We start from the raw sequence: 27,213 nt of genomic DNA, 5'->3' as shown, positions 1-27,213 counted from the left end.
TATCCGGGGGGGGGGTAATTGACAGGGGGGAAATGCCCTGTTCCCAATTTTAAGGCTTTTCAAGATGTGTTGCTTATTTTACATCATTAATGAAAATAACATTGAATTAACAATATGGGAATTATAAGGGTAAGAAGGCATATTGATACTGAACTTGCTGTTAGCTTTATCAAGTTAGTTTAAGAATAGCAGAATAGTGTATTTTATTAAAAACAAATTCATGTATAAAATGAAACTGGTGCTTTTTTTGTGCTCTCGACGATCTCCCTACCCTGGAAACCTGCATACGCCACTGCTTGTCCTGGACAGTTTCTGATTTTTTTTCTCAATACCATATCTTCAGCTTGTTCAAGTCATTTTCTGCTAACATGCCAGTTTTCACACTGAAAAGACTTCAAACATTTAGAAATGGTGTTAGAAAAGACTGCTGTACCTGTGAATCATTTGTTACTTCTCACTTGCACATACTTAATTTAAAACATTTTTCAAAATGGTAACCATCTATAGATATTGTTATCCAAAATCATTTGGTATCTCCCAGAATATTCATTATGATCTAAAATAGGCATGTTAAAATACCCATCAGCTTTCAATTTTTCATACACAAATATTTTTAGATTTTATTTCATTAAATCCATTAGTTTTTTTTATCAGGTCTTTGTTTTGTTAATGTAATGCATTATTTATATTTTAATTTAAGCACAACATTAGTCTTGCCTAAACAGGCATTATTTTGTGGTTTTATTGGGTGATATTTCCATGCCTTTCCTCTTTAGGTACTAAAATTAAAAGTGTGATTTATTCCACACCTCATGTCAGACGATTCTGCTTGGCATTAATACAGATTCTTGAAATAGATCTAACAGATACTAAAATTATGGAACAAAGAGAATGTTTTATTGGAAAAGGTACAGATTATTTGTTAGAAAAATTGTTTAACTCGTGTATAAAAGAAACTAATCTGTAATAAATAACAATAAACAGTATTATATTATTTTGAAGTAAATACAGTAAAGGTTTGTCTGTATAAATTTAAGACAGAATATAGTTGTACTAAATGGTTGCAGATTATTGCTACAGATTAATATATGAACAACATATAATATATGATGTCAAGCAAATTTAGACATTGCTTGATATGAAGTTATTACGCTCACTGAAGTAAATGTAAAAAAAAAAACTTTTACTTTCAGACAGTCAGTAGGGCAGATAAAGCAGAGTGCTCCTGTTTCTGTGACATCTGCATTGAGATTTTGTTCGTTTCTATCCTCTGCTGCCCTTTTAAGTCTGGTAACCATCTGAATTGGGTGGACAGGCAGAAATAAATCATATTATCAATAAACTTTTATTAATAATTGCATATATTAACTTTTTTTTAATAGAACTGTTTGATCCTTTTCACAAAATATCTCAACAAATTTGGAGGCCTCGGAAATATTTCTCACATTTCAAAGGAGACAGCATTTTATCTAAATTGATTTCAATTTGTTGGAAATTGGGAAAGTATGGTAAGTCTTACTTACGTGATATTGGGTTTTTAAAAACAATAATGCTGAAAATTGTATTGAACATAGATAAAAATCAAGTCATGTTTAATAGCTTAATATATTTATTATATATTTATTAGTGTTACTTGCTTGTTATGAAAACCAGTTACTCTATAAAATGTGCAGCAATAAAAGGCAAAAACCACATGACATCTAACATGTTAATCCACATGTTACCATATTTACATTTTTACTTAATGCTGTTTCTAATTACAGGTGACCTATACATATTAGTTGATACCTTCCTTGAGTTGAGTTATGAAAGTGCTACTTATCAGTTGTCTGCAATTTTTATTATAAATGAGCTTGTGTTAGGAACATCAAGTAAGTATTTTTTCATCTAGCAATATAAACTTACTAAACATATACAATACATAACTGCAGCTGTCATGGTTTGCGTGTTGAGTTTTGGATCCTAGGGTGTGTCTGTGATGACAGGTGCCTGCTTAGTTCTCATATACAGACACTTTTTAATGCAACCATTTTGTCATTTTGTATCAACGCCAGCTTCATCATCCTCATTTCTTCATTTTACCTGCTTATTTCAGTCAAAATTGCAAATATTCTTCAACCTCTACTCGCAGTCCTTAGTAAAAATGCTACCTAATACTAAAACATCCTAAGATCAACTATTCTTATCATAATCTGTCTAATCAATAATCTTTATTAGGAATTGATAAAGAGATACTTTTAAAAGAACTTTAAAAGCAAATGAGCTCATTAATGATACATGAATTAAGAGCTGTAAAAAATTGTTTTCAAAAGCTTTGTATTCTGTTTTTCAACTACAGCCTTTTTTCTGACAAAATTTATTTACTGTTTATTTTATTTTATTTATAAAAAACAAAATATGCAAATATGCTCTAGTGAGTCATACCGCACATAAATATAAGTATAGCCGCAGCTACAAAATGACTTGTGTGGCCTAGGGTTGTCTCGTTGGACAAGATACCTTAATAATTAATATTGTATTTATTAATAGTTATTTAATTATTATTGCCGCGTTGCCAATATTTGGCTTAGTAAAAGGTTTTAAAATTATGAGTCAATAATTAACCAATCATTTAACTTTTAATACATGAAGTCGACTGGTCTTCAGGGCGGCGTGGTCACACTTGCTCACACAGACCTCTGTATCGTCTAAGCGTTAGCCCCAAGCTGGCCGGCTGTAAAGACATTTGACAATCTTCCTAACATATGTGTGCTATAAACATTCATTCAGACGTCAGACATACAATTTTATTATTGTAACACAGATAATACTACATTTACGTTAGCCTGACATAGGGCCTACAATCAGAGCCGGCGTTAGGAATACGCGGGGCCTAGGGCCAACCATCCGCGCGGGGCCTTTCCAGTATATATATATATATATATATATATATATATATATATATATATATATATATATATATATATATATATATATATATATATATATATGTTTGTATAAAGGCCTATATAATGTGATGTACACATAATAACACAAATGTTTTGGAGTTTATAAGCTAATGTCAAACTTTCCACTATAATAACAGATTTTTATCTCTCCCATGTATTAACCCAATGTTCGTAGTTTTTTTTCCTTTGCTAAGATATTAAATCACTTTTAACAGTTATGTAATTCATACCAAATCACTTAAGAAAATTTAATCACGTGCCGAATAATTAGGAAAATAAAGTTTACAATACAGCGAACTCGGCCTGATGTATCAAAACAGTATAGACTTCAAAAAATGTATTTAGAATTCATACAATATTTTAAAACCAAAATCATTATTGTCTTAATTATTGAACGGGTGAATCCTTAAGGCAGGGGTCTCCAAACTACGGCCCGCGGGCCGGATGCGGCCCTCGAAGTCCTCTCATCCGGCCCGCGGAGATCTTTTTGTCCACGGAATAATCGTTTGTTGCTCATGGCTGAAGAACTTTGCCCAGAAAAATCAAAGACATGCCTGGAAGAAACTGGCCCCCGAACTGAAATTTGATTGTTAATGCGGCCCTCGGACTGAAAAGTTTGGAGACCCCTGCCTTAAGGTGACACAACATAACAACAGTTTTAACTTTCTTCCAAAAAATAATAATAAATCACTCTGTTTAATGCCGCCTGATATAGATCCTAAGCCCCCCCCCCCCTTTTGTTATACCAAGACAAGTAGGCCTACGTATAGAGTTTCTTCCAGGCATCTCTTCGGGGGGGGGGGGGGGGGGGGGAGGGGGTGCAAGCCCCCGAAAACGAAATGAAATTTATATAATTTATAGGGAAAATATATACTTTTAACAGTGTCCGCCCCCCCCCCCCCCCCGAAGAAAGTCTACCGCCCCCCCCCCCTCCCCCGAAAATTTCAAGTGCCCCTCCCCCCCCCCCCCCCCCCGGAGAAAAAAGTCTGGAAGAAACACTGTACATATACGACATTATACGACATCTACAACAAGAAGACTAGAGTTCATCGGGTCACTAACTGTCTACTATAGACATCCCGTCTGCTCACTAAAAGGAAGTCTTCATCGGTCCGCATACAATAGGGTATCTCTTTACGTCGTGGGCTAATTCTCGACTGCCATCTCCAGTCAGCTCAGGTCAAATGCCAGGCGACCGTACCCTACACAAAGGGTAGGTGTGACACTATTTTTGTATCGAATTACGGCCTGTCCCAGTTCAGGTGGGACTCACCAACATAAACCGTGGCCTCAGTTATAACAATCAACAACGTCGGCATTCGACCATTTAGTTTTTCCCAATTGAATTCAGCAACAATTTTTTTTTAAGTTTACGAACTAATTCAGATAACAATGACATTGCTGAAGCGCGGGGCCCCTTCAAGCGCGGGGCCTATGGCGACCGCCCCGTTCGCCACCCCCTTACGCCGGCTCTGCCTACAATAAACAGTAATAAAAAAATATCCTTTTCATCCATACATTGTTTTATACACAATTCATACTTTTCTATATATATATATAAAGCAATGTATGTTTGTGTGTGCGTGTCTGTCTGTCTTAGATGCATTACTACACCTCTCATAACATCGCTGTGAAACTTTGGGAAGTTGTTGTGAATATTCTGAGGTTTCTGCTGGAAAAAAATTCAAATTCGCAGGGGTGGCGCCCCAGCAGGGCGCAATATGTTTTTTTCTCTATATACGGTATATAAAAATAAAAGTAGATTTTGGTTTGACATCGTTCATCCGATAGCCATGAGACTTTGGGGAGTTCATTATAAAACTCTAGGGAAGGGTTCTGTATCAAATCATTTTTAATTTCGCATGGGCGGCGCCACGGGAGGGTGCGTTTTTTCTCTATTTACGGTATATAAATATAATAAAAGTGAATTGCTGTGACACCGTTCACACGATCACCATGAAACTTTGGGAAGATGTTGAGAATATTCCTGGGGAGGTTTCTACGCTTAAAAACATTTTCAAAATTGCAGGGGTGGTGCCCTGGCAGGGTACAATTTGTTTTCTCTATATATGTGGTATATAAAAATAAAATTCGATTGTGGTCTCACAACGTTCATCTGATAGCCATCAAACTTCAGGGACTTGATTAGAACACTCCAGGGAAGGGTTCTGTAACAAAATAATTTTTATTTTCGCAAGGGTGGCGCCACAGGAGGGTGCGATTTCCTCTATATATGGTATATATAAAATAAACGCCAACTGCGACTTCACTGCGTCATTCTTATCGCCATCAAACTTTGTGGAGTTGATTAGAACTCTCCAGGGAAGGTTTCTGTAAAAAAAACAATCGTCTTTTTTTAATTTCGCAAGGGCGGCGCCACAGAATGGTGGGATTTTTCTCTATATACGGTATATGAAAATAAAATACGATTGCGGTTCGACACGGTTTATCCCGATGCCATAAAACTTTAGGGAGTTGATGAATACTCCCGAGAAGGTTTCAGGGGTGGGAGGGGGAATAGGGGTGGGTGGGGAAGGGGGGATTTAATTTTGCAAATAAAAATGTCTGTTTCGGCCCCCAAAGGGTCACATGGGCCGCTGAGGGCCATGTAATACGTTTTATTTTAATAATCAGAAAAATTAACCAAGGTTAGATTATTAACTGGGATGTTTCTTTTTGTCAGTAAAAAAAAATCCAAACAGTTTCGTCATTTTGCGAATGATGCAATTAGCATCTATTTTTAGATAATCCAATCAGAAATTGAGATCGAGCATCTAAGAATAGACTATTAGTAACGCTAACATATTGCATCAGTCACACTGATGTTTAAAACAAGTCAAATAATTTTTTTACGTGTTATATAACAAATCCTGTTCATTTGTGTCACTTAAACGAATGACGCAATCTGCATTGTTAACAGGATGCTATTTGGCACGATGGTGCCTGTTAGTTTTAAGGAGCCAGGGGTAGTATGCCGCGCCTATGCGGTAGTGTAATCGGGGGGGGGGGGGGGAATGGGCTCCTGAGAGCGCCCCTCTACGTCTCTGACACATGGGCGGTCACCGAAGTGTGTTCTACCATATTATTTCGGTGAGTGATTAATGTACACTCAAGGTTTTCATGCGGTAGTGTAGGTAAACTCGTGTCCTGATATTTATGATCCAAGCGCAGGCATTGTTTACATTTAAATAACTCACTTTTAGAAAACAAGGTCACGGGTCTAAGAATATAGGATTGGTAACGTATGGAACCCTTCTTATATATTCCGTCGGACTTTCTTCTATTCCCGCGGCAACGCGCAGGGACGGGTATGCTAGATTATATTATAACAGTACAGCTAATAAAAGTAAGTGTTAATTACCTTCCAATGAAGCCACACAATCCTCTATACACGTTGCCAAACGTACGTTTAATTTCTCCGTGGATAACAAGTGCCGTAGCACCAAAATAAGTATAATGTAATAGTGGCTAGTGCCTTAGCACCAAAAAGCGTGTACCTCCGAAGAGGGGAGAGAGGAGAGTGACCGGACTATGGCCTCCCTACCCTACAGGTCACAAGACTCAGGCTCCGCCCTCGTGACCGCAGTCCGAGGTCGAGGCGCGGTCATCCTTACTATACCGCTGGACTCAGGTTCAGGTGTACGGTTACCTGTGGGGTAGCAAGAAGGGGGGAGAGGTGGAGACACCATGATAGATATTTATAATCTATCATAACATTCGTGATAAATGTTATACATAAATTACTTTTAAAAAGTGTGTTTTCCAATTTCTACAGACTCTTAAAAGTACTCAATTCTATTCTAATGCTGCCAAATACAAACTTTTAACAACCGCTACTACTTGGGCTAGCCCGCCAAAGTTTTTGTTTATAAAATCCAATATAATACTATGCTCAAGATTAAAATACAAAACATTTAAGTTGCATCTTACTTTGCAGCCCTGGTCTCATAAAAAAATGACTGTTACAAAAATGAATTTTTAGTAGATTTAGTGAATGTTTCAAAATAAATCAGGATTAACTGTTTCAAACAGGTGATTTTGATAAAGCAAAAAGTAATCAAGGGAAGCAGTTGCTAAATGATGTTATTAAGTAAGTAATTATTTTAGTATTTTGCTTATATGGGAAGATGTATCTAAGAATTCTGGAGCTCAACCTAAAAATAGGTTCATTTCACATTATCTACTGAATTGTTTTAGTGTAAGTTTTTAAGTTGGCATTCTGAGAATTTTTTACTATTTATGAGCTTTCTTTTAGATCACATCTGTCCTCCTGCCTGTTTGTGGCAAATTTTGTTACTTAATTTTGACCCTTTTCTAATTTTGTCCCTGAAGACATTGCAAGATTATGACATTTTCAAACTAACTCAACAGTCTATAGAGGTATTAATTTAAAAATTAAAAAGGTAAGGTAATAGAAATTGTACCTTCAGCATCCTGACTTTAATAAGGGGCAGATTATATCTTTTTGAGTTTAGATCAAAATCTACCAATCAGGATTCTAGTTCTAGTTGAATGTGCTGTCGGCTTAATTAAGAATGAACTGAATGCAAAAAATAGGGTTCTATTTTTACTTTCTCGTATATACGAAGTATAGAGAATTTTTAAAGTACTAATAATATTGCGCACTATTATGCACTTTTTTACTTTCTCGTATATACGAAGTATAGAGAAAGTATTGTAATCGTGCACAAAAATCACTTGAAATTTTAACAATTTTCACCGTATTACACCTCAGTCCTTCATCACATACGAAGTTTAGAGGACTTATTTTAATCGGGCAAAAATTATCAATCCAGATTTATCAAAACTAAGAGGTTTTATGCGTAATCCAGTCTGAAAAACCGGGCTTTGCAATTCTGTCCGTATGTCTGTGTGTGTGTCTGTGTGTGTGTCCGTGTGTAAACACGATAACTTGAGTACCGTTACAGCTAGGTTGATGAAATTTCATATATAAGTATTTTATCAAAATCGTAGATCCGTATCAACTTTTGAGCGATTTCCGATAACCGGAAGTGGTACTTTTTCTACTTTGAATGTTTCAAAAGCCTATAACTTGAGTACTATTTCAGATAGATAAATGAAATTTCACATGTAAGTAAAACATCTAATTGTCTACCTTCTGTTAAATTTTGAGTAATTTCCGTTGACCGAAAGTAGTAATTTACGCTACTTCCGATTTCTCAAAAAACTAATGTAAATTTTAAAAGTACTAATAATATTGCGCACTATTATGCGCTTTTTTATTTGGCGTTCACTTGGTGTGCAATTAATTTGTCTACGAGATTTTATTCTATTTTAAAAACTTTAAGTATTTAAAATGGATTAAAAATCATGTCTATAGCCCGAGTTCCCATCCCCTGTTATTTTATGTAAGAATATTCGAGAAAGTTTAGGGGAGATCACTCCCGGTTTATTTATTTGGCGTTCACTTGGTGTGCAATGCTTTTGTCTACTATATTTTATTCTATTTTTAAAACTTTAAGTGTTAAAAATGGATTAAAAATCTAGTCTATAGCCCGAGTTTCCATCCCCTGTTGTTTTATATAAGGATATTCGAGAAAGTTTAGGGGAGATCACTCCCGGTTTATTTTAAATTAATATTTTTTGTCATCATAATAAGAGAATAAACCAACTACAAAAAATCTTTATAATAATAAGTTTTTAAATTCCCTGAAAATGCGTTGACATTTACCAGTGCTTTTAATTTATTAATTTTCTGTGTATTTAAAAGCTTGTAAAAAGGTTTTTTTTATATTTGTTTTGTTAAATCTTAAAATTGTTACATTTTCACTTCATTTAATTCCATTTTTATCACAAGAATGGTTTGTTGACATTCTAATTAAACAAAATTTTTATTCATCAAGAAATTTGCGATCTCAAGTTGCTACAACCTTGTTACGCCTCTGCCTTTTATAATATTACTCTTGATAGATTTAAGCTGAATGTCTTTTAATTTCAGTATGCTGCTCCAAGAGTATCTCGCTCCTGCTAATCTTGAAGTTAATCAGCCTAAATTGAAAAATAAAACTTTAGCAAACACTGAGATTGTTTTACAAGGCACACAAGATAACAAGCTTGTGAACAAAAAACAAGCCATTATGCTCACTTGCTTATTTATAGAGGGTATAGGCAAGTTTGCAACTGTAAGTTGTTTTTTCTTTATAATTTCTTTACTGATTTTATAGTAAAGAAGCTCAATTATTGTTATTCTTTTTAAATTTTTCTCAAAATTGATAGTTTTTCAAAGGCTGGACAATTTACATTGTAGTTATACCTCAAAACATCTAGCCCACTGATACCCAACCTATTGATCGTGACCCCTAGACGAGTTGCAATAAGTTTCTTTGGGGTGGTCAACTTATAATGGTACACTAAAAAATATTTATTTTGATGCACTTTTTATTTTTAATTGTCTTAACCCTTTATATGCTGACGGTACTTATAAGTACCACTTTAATTAAGCTATAGCAGATTCAGTCAAGAGAGTGTCACTAAGGAATAAGGGACTATACCAGTCGGTACATTTTGATGTGTTTGGCACACAATCAGGCAGTCTATGATGTGTTCCGATAGTAAATCTAGTAAAAGTCGTACTCAAAATATACTTTAGTGATGTGTTTATTTGTGAAAATTATAAAAAAAAAGATTGTTATAATGATTGCCATGTTATTAGTTAATAAATTGTATTGTTTGTTCCTGTTTTGTAATTTTTTTTATTTTTTGGAAAAAATGTCCTACATTCCTGACTGTACTTATAAGTACCCATATATGTTTGGGTCATTAAAAATAAACTAAACTAAATTTTTCCTCGACATATGCTTTAAGTGTGCCAAAAGCAATATGGTAACACAATGTTTAAGAAAAAATTTCATTCCGAACCTAATTCCGTAAATAAAGGGGTTGCCAGCAAAAAAAAAAAAGATTAGAACCAGTGATCTAGTAGATTATGTTAACCTATTTATTTTGCGATAAACTTATTTTTGCATTAGTTACATTGGTAAACAGCCCATTACCAATTTTTTATGTCATTCAGAGCTTGATGGTTTCAACTTTAGCATTTGACTTTTTAAGACAACTGCTTTATTTTTTCCTAGAAACTCTTAAAAGGCAATAGCACATCAGGTAATAGTTTTTCAAAAATTCCTGAACACTATTTTAAAATAAGGTTAAACAAATTTAATCAACTTTTACCTGCAATTGATTACATGACTTTAATTAGTATTAAAAATGTTATTGTATTTTTTAAAAATAAAGATATATTTTTACTTTCTCGTATATACAAAGTATAGAGAAAGTCTTGTAATTGTGCAAAAAAAAAAAAAACAAGATTTTTATAAATCTCGATTAATCCCCGCTAATTATGTAATTATTTTTTCCCAACACTTAAACAAAGTAACAAAAATAAATTCTTTTCCACCCGATATAATGGGTTTTTTTAAAGGGAAGTAATTGTTTTCCTAATTTATCAAGGGAAGTAATAAGTGCTAAAGGACTAAATATAAATAATTTTCAGACATAATTAAAAATGCTGTAAAAGATGATTTTTTTTTTTAATTTTGTTTAATGAACAAGCCAACAATTATTACTATCAGTATAAAAAATGAAAATTATTTCAGTATTAATTTTTTAAACTATGAATTTAGATGATGAACACTTTAGACATTTAACACTTGAGGCAATAGAAGTATTATTTTTTTTCTTTTCTTCCTTTGAAATATCCTTGGTTACATACATACATACATACCTACATACATACTGAATTGAACTATATATATATTAGATTAAACCAGGGGTTGGCAACCTTTTGAAGCGGAAGAGCCAAAAGTTACACTTTTCAAAATTTCCCTAGTTTTTAAGAGCCACTAACATTTTTTTCATTTCAAATATTTTATTTTTTATTAAGATTATTAGTATTTGTTCAAGGAGCTGGAGAGCATCTTGATATCAAAAGAGCCGCATGCGGCTCGCGAGCTGCAGGTTGCCGACCCCTGGATTAAACCATTTTAAAGGTTTTAAAGTGAAACTGGATTTTCGATCAGTCATTAATATACCTTTTTGTAACAGGTTCTAGGGGATAACTTCAGGAAGCATCTTGTTCGAACTTTGTATCCATTAATTGAAAGTCTAGGAAATGAAAATGTTTTTATCAATAATACAGCTTATTCATCTTTGGTGGAGGTTGCCACTGCTTGTGGCTACAGGTTTGTACTTTCAGTATGTTATAAAATTGTTTCAACCCTTAGAAGATTATTTGTAAACTGGACCATATTAAAATGTAATACATGAATGTGAGAAGTATAGTAACTGTGTCTATCTTTAAATAAAATTGAAATAGGTCTTTAGATCAACTATTACAAGAAAATTCAGACTACCTTGTTACAAGTATTTCTAAGAGACTTCGACATTTCCATGAAAGTAGCAGAGCAGCACAGGCACTCTGTGTCATGATGAGATATTGTTCTAGCAATATGTTATATCTTATTGATTATAACATTTCCCAGGTATGTGAAAAACGATTTTAAATAACTGAGATTTTTAGTCCCCAAGTATAAACTGCAATTTTATAGTTGTATTAGGTCAAAGGCTGTAAGCTTTGAAATTAAAGTGTGTACACATGAATTGGCACTTTTGTTTATAACCATTTTTAACACACTATTTTGTTTATCTTAGATTTTTGAAAGCCTTGATGATTCATACACTGAGGGGTTCATTATATTTCTGCCAATTCTTTTGGAACTGGTAATATCAATTAAACGCTGGTTCCCAGAGGAAAAGACAAAAGAGGTGAATTTATCTTTAAGGACTTAATGCATCTCATTGGTTAATGTAGTTAAATTTGAACCTTATACTTTGGTGACAAGACTCGGGATGTCATGCATATTTGTTTTTATAAAGTCAGATTCATGTAACTTGGTGTTGTGAAAACTGAAATATTTTTCCTTTGCTTTCCAACTTAACCTTTCTTGATGAATATTTGCACAAAAATGGATTTTGTATTTTAAAAGTTTTTGTAAGAGTGACTATTGATGAGTGTTTAGGGAATTGTAAAACATATTTTAGTTTTATTTTATACAGTTCTACAATAGTTTTAAACATTTTTTAGTTTTACGGATTGCTTTAAGTCATGTAAGACATAGCTTGTGTATTACTTAATATATTAAAAAGTCAATTTTGTTCTTTTAAAGTAATAATTAAAACTTTTAAATTGTAAACTTTTAAATGCTACTCAAAAAAACTTTTTCTAAGCTTTATTTGTCAAAGCACCAATTCCTGTAATTTATTGAAATATTGACTGACCAAGTCATTTCTACTACAATTAAACAAAAAAATGTTTATTTTCTTATATATTTTACACAAGACCTTGTGCTTTGTCTCTTCTGTCATAGTCTTAATCTAACAAATCAATTAGTTTCAAAATTTGAGATGTAGATAAAGATCTATAGACAAATAACTTGACAAGAACTGTGACATAAATCAGATAATTAATTAATTTTTTTTAAAATAGCTACATATATTATATAGATCTATATATGCACATATTGAGAGAAAAAATTTATGATATCTTAAAAATAACTGTTTTGCTTTCAACCCTCAATTTCTAAGAACTTTGGCAGTGTATGAGATGTTTTCATTTGCTTGCTGCTTTTTGTTCAGTCACATGGAGTTAACCCTAAAAGGGCCCAGGATATACTAAATAACTAAAATTGTTTTTTTTCTGGAAGCACAGTGACAAAAAATTTCAACACCATGCATTTATAGCCTGAACCATATGTATATCTTGTTACGCAGTTTATCAGTACATGTATCATAGATTTTTACTTTCAGGTGTAAAGAAAAATATTAGTTTAAAAGTTAATAATGTTACTAAAATAAAATAATATATTTGGAAAAATGTGTTCAATGTATAATAGTTTATTTGTTCTCCATGCTTCTAGTATTATGTTCCTTCAACATTATGACCACTTAACTATAACACTTTAAAAGTTATTTTTTATATCAAATTAAATCTCTTTGATAACTATTTTTTATTTCTTAAGGAAAAGATTAGTCTTCCAATTTCAAGTACTTTAGAAGTCCAAGATATAGTTTCATCTCTAAATGATTATGTGAAAAATAAAAGAATATTAGATGATGAGCTTAGTGAAGAAATAGTGGATCTTAATGCACAACAGGAAGCATCATTAAAAAATATTGAACTTGGTTTAAATTCATGGTTGTCTACACAAGCTCATGATACAAAAAAGCATGAGTGCAAAGAGACAAGCTTGTTGAAAGATGACCAAAGGAAAACTACCCCGAAACATATCCACATCATTAAAGAAGTAAGTTCACATAGTAAATTTTAAGGTGAAATAGATATTTAAGTTTTGTCTAGAAAATATTCAATTACACATTTTGCCATTAGTATAGTTAGCACAGTTATCCATGAAATATATTGTAAATAAGTTAAATTAATACATAATTTATTTTAATAAAGCAGAGTAAAACAACAATTTGGCTTAAACACTAACTAAACTAACACAAAACCCAAATCATAAAAAACCAATATTAATAAAATCCCAAATATTTCTACCTGTTAAAAGAATTTCATGTTAAATGATGCTTAAAAAATATACTCACCAAAATTACATTATTTTGAATAAATTAGATTCACTATTAACATTTCAAATCATTACACAATAGATCTAGCAGCAAAGCCTGTCGGAAGACAGGTTAAAAAATAATTTGTTTTATTAAAATTTCATTTTTTTAGGTCAGTTGCTAAGGATGGAAAATGTGGTATAAAAATTAAATGATTTTATTGTCAATTATTTATTATAAAGAAACAAACAAATTTATAATAGATACCGCTCTAATATTTATTATATTAGATGCATCAAGCCACAAAAACCACTCTCTCACCATGTCCACCCCCTATACTGTTCCATCCTGGTAATCACACCTGAACCACCCCTTCATAATATAACACAAACCTACCAAGTCAAAAAGTGCATTTTGTTGCAATGATTCCTAGTTAGTTTATTGTGACTTACCAATTAAAAGAATGTTATAGTAGTAGGCCTGTTAATATAAGAAAATTATTATCATCAGTTTTTGCGTAGTGTTGAATTCTAATATTAATGAATTTAAAGTTTGTGATTTTCATTTTGATATAGCCACGAAAACCTTAACCTGGTTCATTGCAAATATCATAATCTTACCCTGAAAACTAATTTAACAATCACAAGTAAATTAATACAACACAATCAGCAAGAATTAGTAAAAACAAATATGTATTAATCTATTAGTTATTATTATTAGTTACCACAAAGGTCTGACTATCGGAAAATAATAAACATAGTATTAAACCTTTAATCTACATAAACTTAGTGCGCTTAGCACTTAAAGAAAAAAATGGAAACTAAATAAAAACCAGAGGCGTAGCCAAGGGGGGCGGATGGGTACATATGTCCACGGGCGTTGACCCTAGGGGCGCCAAAATGGGTTAAGAAAAAAATGAAAATCTCATTTTAGTTGCAGTTTTGAATTATAAAAAAAAAATATATGGGCTAGGGGGGGCCAAATTGAAAGCTTGTCCCTGTTGCTGGGAGGTGTCGCTACGCATCTGATATAAACTTACATTGCTAAGTTAATAATAGTACATTTATCTCTCATTAAATTACCTCCCTTACCTTAAAAAAATTAATTAATTGTATTTACTCCACCAATATTAATATTTAATGTTCCATGAGGCTAAGAGAATAATTTTGACATTGAATAGTTCAACATTTTCTTAATCATGTTGACGTATGCAATATTTCTCTTTTGTCAAATATGCAAACAGGCATAAACTTTGTTGACAACCAAAAGTCATGGCAGTACATGATGGTCATACGATGCTTGCAAGACATAGCATTTTTTTGTCTCTATTTAAGGCACATTTGAGTTACTTACTCCTATCAGACCTATATAGTTATTCACATTAGCAAAAAAGCACCCACCCAAGGTCGGGCCTGGTGCAGCCTCCCATCCCCCCTTCCCTAGCTACGTCTATGGCTCCCACTACAGACAAAATAAACTGATAATTTTTATTTTATTAATAAAATCTCTTTTGAATTTACCACAAAATTCTGCATATATCACTGTTTTCTTGATTTATTCACTCAGACACATTTAATAGTCAATAGATGTATTACATCAATGATTTATTCTCTCAAATAACACTGAAATTTTGATATTCAACAGATTTTTTGCAGGACGAGAAACCTTTTATCCTGCCAAGAACTTCGTTTTAGAATTATGGCATTAGATATTATTATTATTGGCTCTCAAGTTTTAGATGCCTATGAAAGTGAGACTAAAATGGAATTTTTAAACTTAATGCCTATAACAATAAAAAACTAAGCTTAGTTAGCAATTTATTTTTGTAATAAATAATTAAATTATTCAGGTTGATGCTATTGCAAAAACTTTTTTAAATCAGGTGAAGTTCTTCCCCTTGTACACAAGATATGGCCTGGAATGGTTTTACAGTTTTTCCAGGATGAAACTATTATCACTATTAAGGTCAGTTTAAATTGCATTAGTAATTTATATCTGGAGTATTTTATATATAACCACTCTAACATTCATTATTTCCATTACCAATTTACTAATAATTCCAAAAAATTATTTATGTTTTATAGGCATTAAAAACACTACTAGAATTGACAAAGATAGCTGGTGAATTCTTAAGGCAAAGAATATTGAAAGAAGTTTTACCAATTTTACACTCATTTATGGAGAAGCAAGCTCATGCTAGGTTAGTGCATCTTATTTATATTAAAAAAAATTTTTTAGTAATTTTTAACCAAAGCCGTTTAATATATTAACATTCAAATTGAAAAAGATACACTTACTTTTATTTTTTAGAGCAATATTACCCACAAGGCCAATAAAAATCTTTTAAAGGTCTGATTTTACTATAGAACAACAAAAGTTTTTAAATTTTGTTTTGTATAAGTCATGTTAATTTTCACCAAAAAAATAATGCACCAAAAACTAGCTATAAAAGCAAATTTAAAATAGACTCAGTAGTTTTACTCTTAATAAACAACTTAAAACATAACGTAATATCATTTTATTTTTAGCTGTGAACAGACACAAAGTTATCATCTGACACGCAATTTCAAGCTTCAGATTTGTGTGCTAACCATACTTGGCCCTATTGCAAAAAATGTAACTACATCAATTTTTACTTAGTATCTCAGTGGGTTTAGTAATTTTATGTAATAAATAGAGAGAATTGTATTGATGCTGTTCTAGTTATGTAGTTGCAGCCTCTCTTTTTCTCTGTGTAAATATATATATATATATATATATATATATATATATATATATATATATATATATATATATATATATATATATATATATACACTAGCGTACCCGTCCCCGCGAGTTGCCGCGGGAATAGAAGAAAGTCTGTCGAAATATATAAGAAGGGTTTCATCAATGCGTTACCAATCATATATTCTTAGACGCCTGACCTTGTTTTGTAAAAGTGAGTTATTTAAATGTAAACAATGCCTGCGCTTGAATCATATATATCGGACACGGGTTTACCTACACTATCCCATGCAAATTTTGAGTGTACGTTAGTCACTAACAGAAATAATGAGGTAGAACACACTTCGCTGACCACCCATGTGTCAGTGATTTATAGGGCGCTCTCTGGAGCCCCCGATTACACTACCGCAATGCTGCGCTTACGGCCCCTGGCTCCTTAAAACTAACATAGGCGCCATAGTACTCACAGGATAACCCAGAACGCCACATAGCATCCTGAAACAATGATGCAGATTGCGTCATTCGCTAAAGTTATACAAATCAACAGGATTATAAACATCAGTGTGACTGATGCAATTCGTTGCATTACTAATGGTGTATTTTTAGAAGCTTAATCTTAATTTCTGATTGGATCGTCTAAAAATAGATGCTGATTGTATCATTCGCAACGTGACAAAACGGTTTGGACTTTTTTACAAATAAAAGGAAACAACCCAGTCAATAATCTAACCTTGGTTAATTTTTCTGATTATTAAAAAAATATTTAACAGGGCCTTCAGCAGCCCATGTGAGCCTTTGGGGGCCGAAACTGAAATTTATGTTTGCAGCCAAATTGGACCCTACCAGGTCGCCGGTGGACACGCCTGATTCAATTAAGTAAGCGACTGTAGCGCCCCATCTTACCCATTGTCTATCATACTGTTTAGAACTAACGTAGTCGCCAAATTGCATCCTGCCGGGGCCGCCCGTGCAAAATAAAATCTCCCCCCCCCCCCCCGAAACATTCTCCAGAGTAGAGTATTCATAAACTACCTAAACTTTCATGGCGATCGGATGAATAGTGACAAACCACAATCGACTTATATTTTTATACACCGTATATGTAGAGTAAAAACAAATTGTGCCCTGCCGGGGCGCCACCCCTGCGAATTTGAAAATGCTTTTTGCTCAGAAACCTCCCAAGGAGTATTCTCAACATCTTCCCAAAGTTTCATGGCGATCGTGTGAACGGTGTCACTGTAATTCTTTTTCACTTTTTTTATAAACCGTACATAGAGAAAAATCGCTCTTGCAAAACTAAAAATGACTTTTTTTACAGAATCGTGCCTCAGACTGTTCTGATCAACTCCCTAAAGTCTCATGGCTATCGGATGAACGGAGTCAAACCAAAATCGTTTTTTTTTTTATTTTATATACCGCATATAGAGAAAATAATCGCGCCAAGACACACACACATACATTGCTTTATATATATATATATATATATATATATATATATATATATATATATATATATATATATATATATAATGCAATGAATGTGTCTGTTTGGGAGGGGGGATTTAATTTTGCATGGGCGGCCCCCGGCAAGATGGTCTTTACCCCCTGAGCGTTATGGCAACTATGTTTGGTCTAAATAGTGTGATAAACAATGGATAGGATACTAAATTGAATCCGCCGGCGCCCTGATAAGGTGCGATTTGGCTGCAAATAAACATTTCTGTTTCGGCCCCCAAAGGCTCACATGGGCCGCTGAATGTCATGTAATACGTTTTATTTTAATAATCAGAAAAAATAACTAAAGTAAGATCAATAGACCATTAGTAACGCTAATATATTGCATCAGTCATACTGATGTTTAAAACACGTCAAATAATTTTTTGTTAAATAAAAAATCCTGTTCATTTGTGTCACTTTAGCGAATGACGCAATCTGCATCATTGTTAACAGGATGCTATTTGGCACGATGGCGCCTGAGGATTGAACTACTTGATCCAATAATATATTCAAATACCACTACCATTTTATTATATCTTGCCATTCAGTAGTTCATCTTGAAACTCGACGACATTAACGTATATAAATGATTCGACAGGACGACCTTGTTTACTGTTTCTGTTTATTGCACTATAATATATACATCGGACGACTTGAATAAACGATACTAGACTGGACCACATTACAACAGGCAGCGCCCCTCTACGTCTCTGACACATGGACGGTCACTGAAGTGTGTTCTACTATATTATTTCGGTAAGTGATTAATGTACACTCAAGGTTTTCATGTGGTAGTGTATGTTAACCCGTGTCCTGATATTTGTTTACATTTACATAACTCACTTTTAGAAAAACAAGGTCACGCGTTTAAGAATATAATATAGGACTGGTAACGCATGGATGAAACCCTTCTTATATATTAACTAATGGATTTATTTTGTTTTGATACGAATGTATTAGAAAATGTTTTTTAAACTTCAGATGGATTTATTGAAATGCATAAATTGTGTCTTATCCAAGTGGATGATGGATGCATCCTATTAGCATTTGGTGTTCCATCTTATTTGTTCTTTTTCAAGCATTTACTGCTTTAAAGTGGCTACGTAAATAACGGATAATTTTATTTTCAGATGCAACTTCTTGATAATGAATTAGATCTTGTGCTAAAAGTGTATCTTCCATATTTAAACGATAAGCAGCCAATGCCTCTCCAGAAGGTAAATTATTTTGGTTTTAAACTGGATTTTGGACTTCATTTTCTAACAAAAGCATTTGTCCTTTTTATACGTTTTTATTTAGTTCAGAATGTCTGTTCTTTGTGGATTTGATGCAAATCTTGTAAATCAATTGTGACCAAGTAAAATGCACCGATTTTGCTCAAACTTTCCAGATACATTGATTTGATCTCCGATGTCAATACAAAATTATTTATTTTTAAACTAATTATAATTAAAAAGTTACAAATTTCAATCATAAAGGGGGAGATGTGATTAAATACTAGCGATTGCACATGGCTGTTTACAGTTTGGTCAAGGTTGGTTTGTTTCTAGCCTGAGCGGAGCCCTCCTTTCCCCCCCCCCCCCCCCGGAGAAAAAAGTCTGGAAGAAACACTGTAATTATGTATTTCATTTTTTCCCAACACCAAAACAAAGTAATAAAAAGTATATTCCCACCCATCTTCCAGATGTAATTGTTTTTTAAAGGGAAGTAATTGTGTTTTCCTAATTTATCAAAGGACTTTAGGACGTAATGAGTACTAAAGGACTAAATGTAAATCATTTTCAGACACAATTAGAATTTATGTTAAGGATGATATGTTTTCTTTAATTTTGTTTAAAGCACATGCTGTAAATTAACACTATACGTTTTTATTTAGTTCAGAATGTCTGTTCTTTGTGGATTTGATGCAAATCTTGTAAATCAATTGTTTTAAAAATGAAATTTGTTTTACAACACATTCAATATTAATTTTTTATTTTATTCATTTAGACGAAGAGCACTTTAGATATATAACACTATGGCGATGAAGTCTTTTTTTTTCTTCTAATCCTTTGTAATAATGGATCCGCTGTCCTCCACATACGTACAGAATTCAACATTATATATTAGATGTATTATGTGTAGAAAAAACTTTTATAATAATAAGCAGTCAAATGCTATTCAACTAAGAAAATAAAAACAAACTTGCTTTAGTGGCGCATGAGATCTCTTACATAAACATATTTTAGCGACCAAAGCTTTATTAAAGTTAGCAAGTTAGCTTTTTTTTCATATTTTCAGTGCCTTTTTAAAAGCTAACTAGTATAAAGTTTTGTTTTGTTTTTTAAATTTTATTATTAACCTTTCAGGCAGCCATGGAAGCAATTACTTCCTTCATATGTTGTAGTCCTGATTATATGTGGCTGAAGTTAAATCAAGCTTGTACACAAGAGATGATTCATCCAGGAGAAGAATTTATTTCAATCGAGGTCGGTAATTATGATAGTTTTGGGTTTAACTGCTAGTGTCCACCATAATTAAGCTCATATCAAATGATAGTGATACAAAATAGAAACCTTTGATGTTACAACTAATCATTGTCCTTTTGGTGGTGAATTTTTATGGTTTTATACTTTGTTTATTCCAAATGTGTCTTTAGAATTTCATGCTTTACATGTTACAAATTTTCTTTTCCTGCAGTTTATACCTGAATCAGACCACATCACTGCTAACATTAAAAAATTGTTGAAATTATATGATGAAAATAAACCAAATCTGGTAGACCTAGATATCGCACACAATCAAGCAATTTCAAAGACAATCTGAATTTTAATACATTAGTGGCTTTTTTTTTACTGGTAAATTTGTTGTCTCTATAAAATAATTTTACTTCACATGAACCATGCAGGCAAAACATACTGAGTCGGCCTATATGAATAAAATGTTTGGATGATGTAGCTTATTAAAAAAATATTATGTATGGATACATTGACCAAAAATATAATTATAAGAAAAAAATTAAATTAAAGATGAAAAATGATATAAATACAAAAGTGGCCCCTTATTGTTCTTGTGGTCAGTATTGTTACATGTTAGAGAGTGGGTGTAATGCATTTGGAGAATAAGCGTATTAGTGTTGTGAAAGAATAATGTGTTTGGACTCTTGTAGAATTAAAGCCGTTAACTTTCATGTAAGACTTGTTGCTGGAGTAAAAAAAAGATCAAGTCCAGAATTTGGATAGTTGTATTTTATTAGGTTGTGTGGCAGGAGAAAGTCTTGTCTTAGTAGTTGATGGAAAGTGACCTTGATTTGTATGACAATTTAAATCGCCATCAGATCTACAGTAATAAACCTTTACTGTAACTCTTAATGAGCCTTTGTTAGTGTTAATTAGTTTATCATCTTGGTTGTGGTGTTCTAAATAGCAGTCTATGATCTCTCAAAATCTATATTGTTTGTTTTTGTATTTATGTGTTATTAAAACGGATGGTGAAATTAGACTTTTAGAGAATGCTGGAAAGGCTCCCTGATTTTGCAGGATGGGCTATCCTGTGAGCGCTATGGGTTAGGATTAGCCTCAGGCTATACTGTGAGCACTATGCGTTTATGTTTGCACTTAAGTTTGTGTTTATGTAATGCATTGTTGTCTGAGTTTAGGTTTGTGTTTAAGTGTTGGGTTTGCATTAGCATTTGTGATTGCTTTTTTGGTTTGTGTTTTTTTTTTTTTTTGCATAGTGTTTGCATTTGTTTACGTTTGTGTGTTGTGTTTGCGTTTTTTATTGTGTTTTTGTGCGTTTGTGTTTGCATTGTGTTTTTGTTTTCTTTGGTGTTCGTGTTTTCTTTTGTGTTTGCGGGTTGTTGTTTTTGTTTGTTTTTTTTTTTTGCGTTCGTGTTTGCATTGTATTTGTGTTTTCTTTTGGGTTTAGTTTTGTTCTGTTCCAAAGTTGATACAGAGAACGGGTAGGCAGCTAGTATTATATATTAAAGCCCATGTGCGCACAGCCGATGAAACACTATTATCTGGGATCCGGACAAAAGGCCAAGGGAGGCAATCTTAAAAGAAATTCAACTCACGCTAATTAAAAATGTGAATGCAAATTCTGCGGACGTACAAAAGGACATTGTTAGAATATTAAAATTAGCATGGATTGATAACATGCACCGTGGTAGGAAAAACACGGATAGCTAAAATGCTGCCTTTTGTTTATTTTATGAATAAGTTAGGGTATTATAGTCGTTTATTAAGTTGAATCAGGCGGCTCCGCCGGCGTCCCCGCAGGGTGCGATTTGGCGCACCGGGCTAGACTGTGAACACTATTCGTTTATGTTTGCATTTAAGTTGTGTTTATGTTATGCGTTAGCGTGTGTGTTTGCGTTTTGGTTTGGTTTTTTTTTGTATTATTTTTTTTGCATTGTGTTTTTGTTTGTTTGATTTTGTATTGTGTTTGTGCTATCTTTTGTGTTTTGTGCTTAGTTTTGTTCTGTTCCCAAGTTGATACATTTAAAAAAGATTCACCGTGGCGGAGCACAGGTACGCAGCTAGTAATATATATTAAAGACCATGTGCGCACAGCCGATCAAACACTATTATATGTAATCCGGATTAACGGCCGACTGCTAAAAGGTCGACATCCAAAAGGCCGACAAGTTTTATATAAAAAAGACTACAATTACATAAATGTTTAATATTTATTGAAAACCAGTTTTAATAATAAAGTTATATTACAAAATAGAAAATAATAGGGCCTAGTATGGTAAACTGCATGCTATGCCACTTAGAAATTCAAGTCTAGTTCTGTTTTTACTTTCTCGTAAATACGAAGTATAGAGAAAGTATTGTAATCGTGCAAAAAAAATCGAGATTTTTACAAATCTCGACGTTTTACACCTCACTGATACGGAAAAACAATTTTGCAATTGTGTCTGTGTGTAAACACGATAACTTGAGTACCGTTACAGCTTGGTTGATGAAATATCATTAATAAGTATTTTATCAAAATCGTAGATCCTGATCAACATTTGAGCGATTTCCGATAACCGGAAGCGGTACTTTTTCTACTTTGAATTTTTCAAAAGCCTATAACTTGAGTACTATTTCAGATAGATCAATGAAATTTCACATGTAAGTGAAAGATCTAATTGTCTACCTTCTTTCAAGTTTTGAGTAATTTCCGTTGACCGGAAGTACTAATTTACGCTATTTCCTGTAATAGATTGAGATAATTGTGAGGTCAAGGGAACTCACTCTTCTGTATTAGTATTATATTTATATTGTTATCTTGAGTGATGTCCCTTGTGCATTGTACTTCCTCTTTCCATCATGGCTGTAAATAAAGACTGTTAACAACCAATGTGGCTCCTCGTCAGTGTTTGCCAATCTATCACATATTGGCGACGAAGGATAAACATCTACTAGAAAGAGCATTACTTACGCAAAAAAGAGGTTTGCTAGAGCTTATTAGCTAAGTATTTCTAGAATAATGGCGCAGTATGTACAAATAAAACAATTTGATTCGAATGATGAAATCATTCAGGATTACCTAGATAGGTTAAGCTTTTACCTTGAAGCAAACGACGTGACGATAGAAGCCAAAAAGAGAGCTGTTTTGTTAACAGTCATAGGGCCTCAACAATTTAGGCTACTAAAAGACTTATGCGCACCAGCTAGTCTAACTACCAAGAGCTTTAACGAGCTGAGCAAATTGCTAACAGACCACCATGCGCCTGTACCATCAAAGTTTCTATGTAGAGCTAGATTTGACGGTAGGACTCGTCAACCAAACGAGTCAATATCAGAATATGTTGCTGCTTTACGTCATTTAAGTGAATTTTGTGAATTCGGAGACACGCTGTCTGACAGATTATGTGAAAAGTTTGTGACAGGTGTAAACAGCCCTGATATTCAAAGAAAGTTGCTGCTCGAGTCAGATCTAACATTAGAAAAAGCAATACAACTCGCAACTTTATTCCAGCAGTCATCCGAGGCGGCAAAATCTCTAGCACCTTCAGAGATCCATGCAGTAAACAGCAGGTTAGTCAATAAACATCAACCCCATCAGAGCATTCCAACTTATGCTAAACAGCCTGCTCGTTCAAATCCTAGATCTAAATCTAGTAATAATTATCAAAAATGTCATCGATGCAAAGGTCCCCATGCATCTCATCGGTGCAAGTTCAAGTCTGCAACTTGTTATAAGTGCAGTAAGCAAGGTCACATTGCCAAGGCCTGCTTTGCAAAGTCTTCGTCTGTTGCTAAATCTAGTCAGTCAAGACAGTACCGCAACCAAAAGCAGCACTATGTTAACTCTCACCAAGACTACCTAACCCAACCAATGAACCACTCTACCTGTGAAAATGCTCAAACTGATTCGCAGCCGGATTTCAACCTGTTCTCTGTGAAATCAATAAGTCATGCTCCCATCAATGTACAAGTTAATATCAACGGTAAGAGCATCAGCTTCCAACTTGACACTGGAGCATCTCTAACAGTCATAACAAAGAAAGATTTTGACGCTGTCACAGGAGGATCAGTGTCTCTACAGCCGTGTCACAAGTGTCTAACAACATACACTGGTGACAATGTTCCGGTAATAGGAGAGTGTATGGTTCATGTAAGTTATAATGGTCAAAGTGTTAAACTTCCTCTTCTTGTGGTTGAAGGAAATGGACCACCATTACTAGGTAGGAACTGGTTAAGTGATCTTAAGTTAAATTGGGAGAGTATTTGTTCATTGAAGAATGTAAAAGAATCTAGTCTTACTTCACTAGATAAAGTTATATCTGAAAATGAAAGTGTTTTTAGTAATCCAGGATTACTAAATGATAGAACAGTGAAGTTAAGCATTAAAGACACAAATCCAAGATACTGCAAAGCTAGAGTTCCACCTTATGCAATGAGGAATAAAATTGAAAATGAGCTAAGTAGATTGGAATCTAATGGCATTATAAAGAAGGTAGACTATTCCGATTGGGCAACGCCCATTGTGCCAGTGTTAAAGAAGGATGGTTCTATAAGAATTTGTGGAGATTATAAAACTACACTGAATAAGCAAATAGAGCTAAATAGGTACCCTATACCTAACATTGAGGAAATTTCTTTGAATTTGGCAGGAGGAGACAAATTCACTGAATTAGACTTTAGTCATGCTTACACTCAACTAGAACTGCATCCAGATTCAAAAGTCTATACGACAATAAACACACATAAAGGACTCTACCAATATGAAAGACTATGTTTTGGCATATCATCTAGCCCTGGAATTTTCCAAGCTGTCATGGACAGTATTTTTAAGGATATTCCAAATGTTTGTGTGTACTTTGACAATGTGTACATAACTGGTAAGAATGACACTGAACATCTTAAAACACTTGATAAAGTATTGAAAATTGTTGGTGAAAAAGGTTTAAAGATAAACAAAGATAAATGTCAATTCATGCTGACAGAAATTAGTTTTCTTGGTTATATATTGAGCAAACAAGGCATCAGACCTCAACCTGAGAAAACAAAAGCCATTAAAGAAGCACCCAAACCTGAAAATACCCAACAACTAAGAGCTTTTTTGGGCTTGATAAATTACTATGCAAAGTTCATAGGGAATCTGTCTGGTAAACTATCACCACTGTACAAGCTGCTACAGAAAAATGCAACTTGGCACTGGGGTAAACAACAAGATACTGCTTTTAATACAGCAAAAGAGGCTTTGTCTTCTGACACCTTACTAACTCACTATGACCCAGGGAAAAGACTTATATTAACATGTGATGCTTCACCAGATGGTGTAGGAGCAGTCTTGTCCCACATGGATGAGAAGGGTGACAGACCCATTGCTTTTGCCAGTAGATCTTTGAACCAGGCTGAGAAAAATTATTCTCAGTTAGATAGGGAAGGCTTAGGCATCATTTTTGGTGTTAAGAAATTTCATAAGTTTCTGTTTGGTAGGAAGCTCACCATCTTTACAGATCATAAACCATTGCTAGGTTTATTTGGAGAAAACAAAACCCTACCTGAGCATGCCTCACCAAGAATTCAAAGATGGGCTATCACACTAACTGCATACAATTATGAATTGAAATACAAACCTGGATCTGAGAATAGTGCAGATAGTCTTAGTAGATTACCTTTAAAAAACCAAAGCCTTAGCTATGTACCAGAAGATGTATTTGTTCTCTTCACTATCATGGATAACTCCAATATAAATGTGAATGATATTAAAAGAGAAACACAAAAAGATGAGTGCTTAATAAAAGTATATGAGCACTGTATGAATGGTTGGCCTGAAGAGTCTGTGAATGATGACTTAAGGCCATATAAAATAAGAAATTAAAACCCTTTGTGAAGATAATATAAAAGATGGAGAAGATGCAGTCCATTATCAGTCAGAGTTGCCTAAACAAAGTACTTGTAACTTAATAAATGATTATGGTGATATGGCAATTTCAAATGTTTTAAAGAGAATACATTAGTAAGAAGGAATGTGATCATCAAACAACTTTGCTAACATCATTAACACTTACAGAAACTAAAAGGGTAACATCAAAGGTAAATACCAAACAGAAGAAGCTAAATGTGACAATGAAAGAGTAAACAGGTTATTAGCCAAATACCGCACAACTCCGCATATAACAACAGATGTTGCACCATGTGAATTGCTATGTGGTAGGAAAATTAAAACTCATCTTGACCTACTACATCCAACTGTTCAAAGGTCTGTTTCCCAACATCAACATACACAAAAGTAAATCATGACAAATCATCCATTGAAAGAGAATTTGCAGTTAATGATAATGTGTATCTGAGAAATTATGGGAGAAAGGAAAAATGGATACCAGGTCAAATTGTTCAATGTACAGGACCTGTGTCTTGTAAAGTAAAAACAAATTATGGACTTATTGTCCGTAGACATGCAGACCAGTTAAAAATAACTTGTGCAGATAATAAGTGTGAATCTGTCAATCCCACCAAACCTGAACAGTTCACACCAACTCAGTTTGTTCCACAACCAAGTTCTGTTGATATGAGTGAACCAAGTTGTCTGGAGTCAGAAAATGTAAATTCTGGAGTTAATGATTTAAATCAGGGGTCTCCAAACTTTTCAGTCCGAGGGCCGCATTACCTATCAAATTTCAGTTCGAGGGCCAGTTTCTTCCAGGCATGTCTTTGATTTTTCTGGGCAAAGTTCCTCAGCCATCATCAACAAACGTTTTTTTCCGTGGACAAAAAGAGCTCCGCGGGCCGGATGGGAGGACCTCGCGGGCCGCATCCGGCCCGCGGGCCGTAGTTTGGAGACCCCTGATTTAAATCCTAGACCTCCTGAGATAGAGAATCCAGATGGTCAGAATCTTGAGTCACCAAATCAAAAGCCACTGAGAAGGTCAAGCAGGACAATCAAAGTCCCAAATAAGTTAGACCTATGATTTTAAAGGTCAAGAGGACTTTGACATTATTGTTTTGTATTTTAATTATGTTGTAACATATTGTGC

The 27,213-nt window shown here is 33.7% G+C and overlaps 1 protein-coding gene and 1 long non-coding RNA gene across 6 annotated transcripts in view; one reads left to right on the top strand and one right to left on the bottom strand.

Moving 5' to 3' along the window:
- Positions 1-21,103, top strand: part of LOC131935683 (TELO2-interacting protein 1 homolog) — a 51,532-nt gene extending 30,429 nt beyond the window's left edge. For 2 of the 4 annotated variants that reach the window (XM_059292209.1, XM_059292210.1), the window contains exons 11-26: positions 777-908; positions 1,383-1,508; positions 1,764-1,871; positions 6,981-7,038; positions 8,908-9,091; positions 11,013-11,149; positions 11,284-11,449; positions 11,619-11,732; positions 12,986-13,270; positions 15,174-15,279; positions 15,412-15,494; positions 15,614-15,729; positions 16,058-16,145; positions 18,884-18,970; positions 20,102-20,221; positions 20,433-21,103. In XM_059292209.1, the coding sequence (XP_059148192.1) occupies positions 777-908; positions 1,383-1,508; positions 1,764-1,871; positions 6,981-7,038; positions 8,908-9,091; positions 11,013-11,149; positions 11,284-11,449; positions 11,619-11,732; positions 12,986-13,270; positions 15,174-15,279; positions 15,412-15,494; positions 15,614-15,729; positions 16,058-16,145; positions 18,884-18,970; positions 20,102-20,221; positions 20,433-20,558 (2,036 nt within the window). In that variant the 3' untranslated portion in view covers positions 20,559-21,103. Of the gene's footprint in view, positions 1-776; positions 909-1,382; positions 1,509-1,763; positions 1,874-6,980; positions 7,039-8,907; positions 9,092-11,012; positions 11,150-11,283; positions 11,450-11,618; positions 11,733-12,985; positions 13,271-15,173; positions 15,280-15,411; positions 15,495-15,613; positions 15,730-16,057; positions 16,146-17,026; positions 17,133-18,883; positions 18,971-20,101; positions 20,222-20,432 lie in introns of those variants that run through there. The other 2 variants (XM_059292211.1, XR_009385968.1) reach the window with 2 other exon arrangements.
- Positions 61-2,782, bottom strand: LOC131935685 (uncharacterized). 2 transcript variants are annotated; one of them, XR_009385969.1, is made up of 3 exons: positions 2,617-2,782; positions 1,188-1,298; positions 61-433 (listed from the first exon to the last, which is right to left on the bottom strand). It is a non-coding gene; the product is annotated as an uncharacterized LOC131935685 (long non-coding RNA). The 2 variants fall into 2 exon arrangements; XR_009385970.1 differs by having other exon boundaries at positions 2,626-2,782.
- Positions 21,104-27,213: the final 6,110 nt, after the last annotated feature.

This window comes from Physella acuta, unplaced genomic scaffold (genome assembly GCF_028476545.2).
Source record: "Physella acuta isolate Inbredline_101_S28 unplaced genomic scaffold, ASM2847654v3 ptg000153l, whole genome shotgun sequence".
Taxonomy (NCBI): Eukaryota; Metazoa; Mollusca; class Gastropoda; family Physidae; genus Physella; species Physella acuta.
This window is presented reverse-complemented; position numbering and strand designations above follow the sequence as displayed.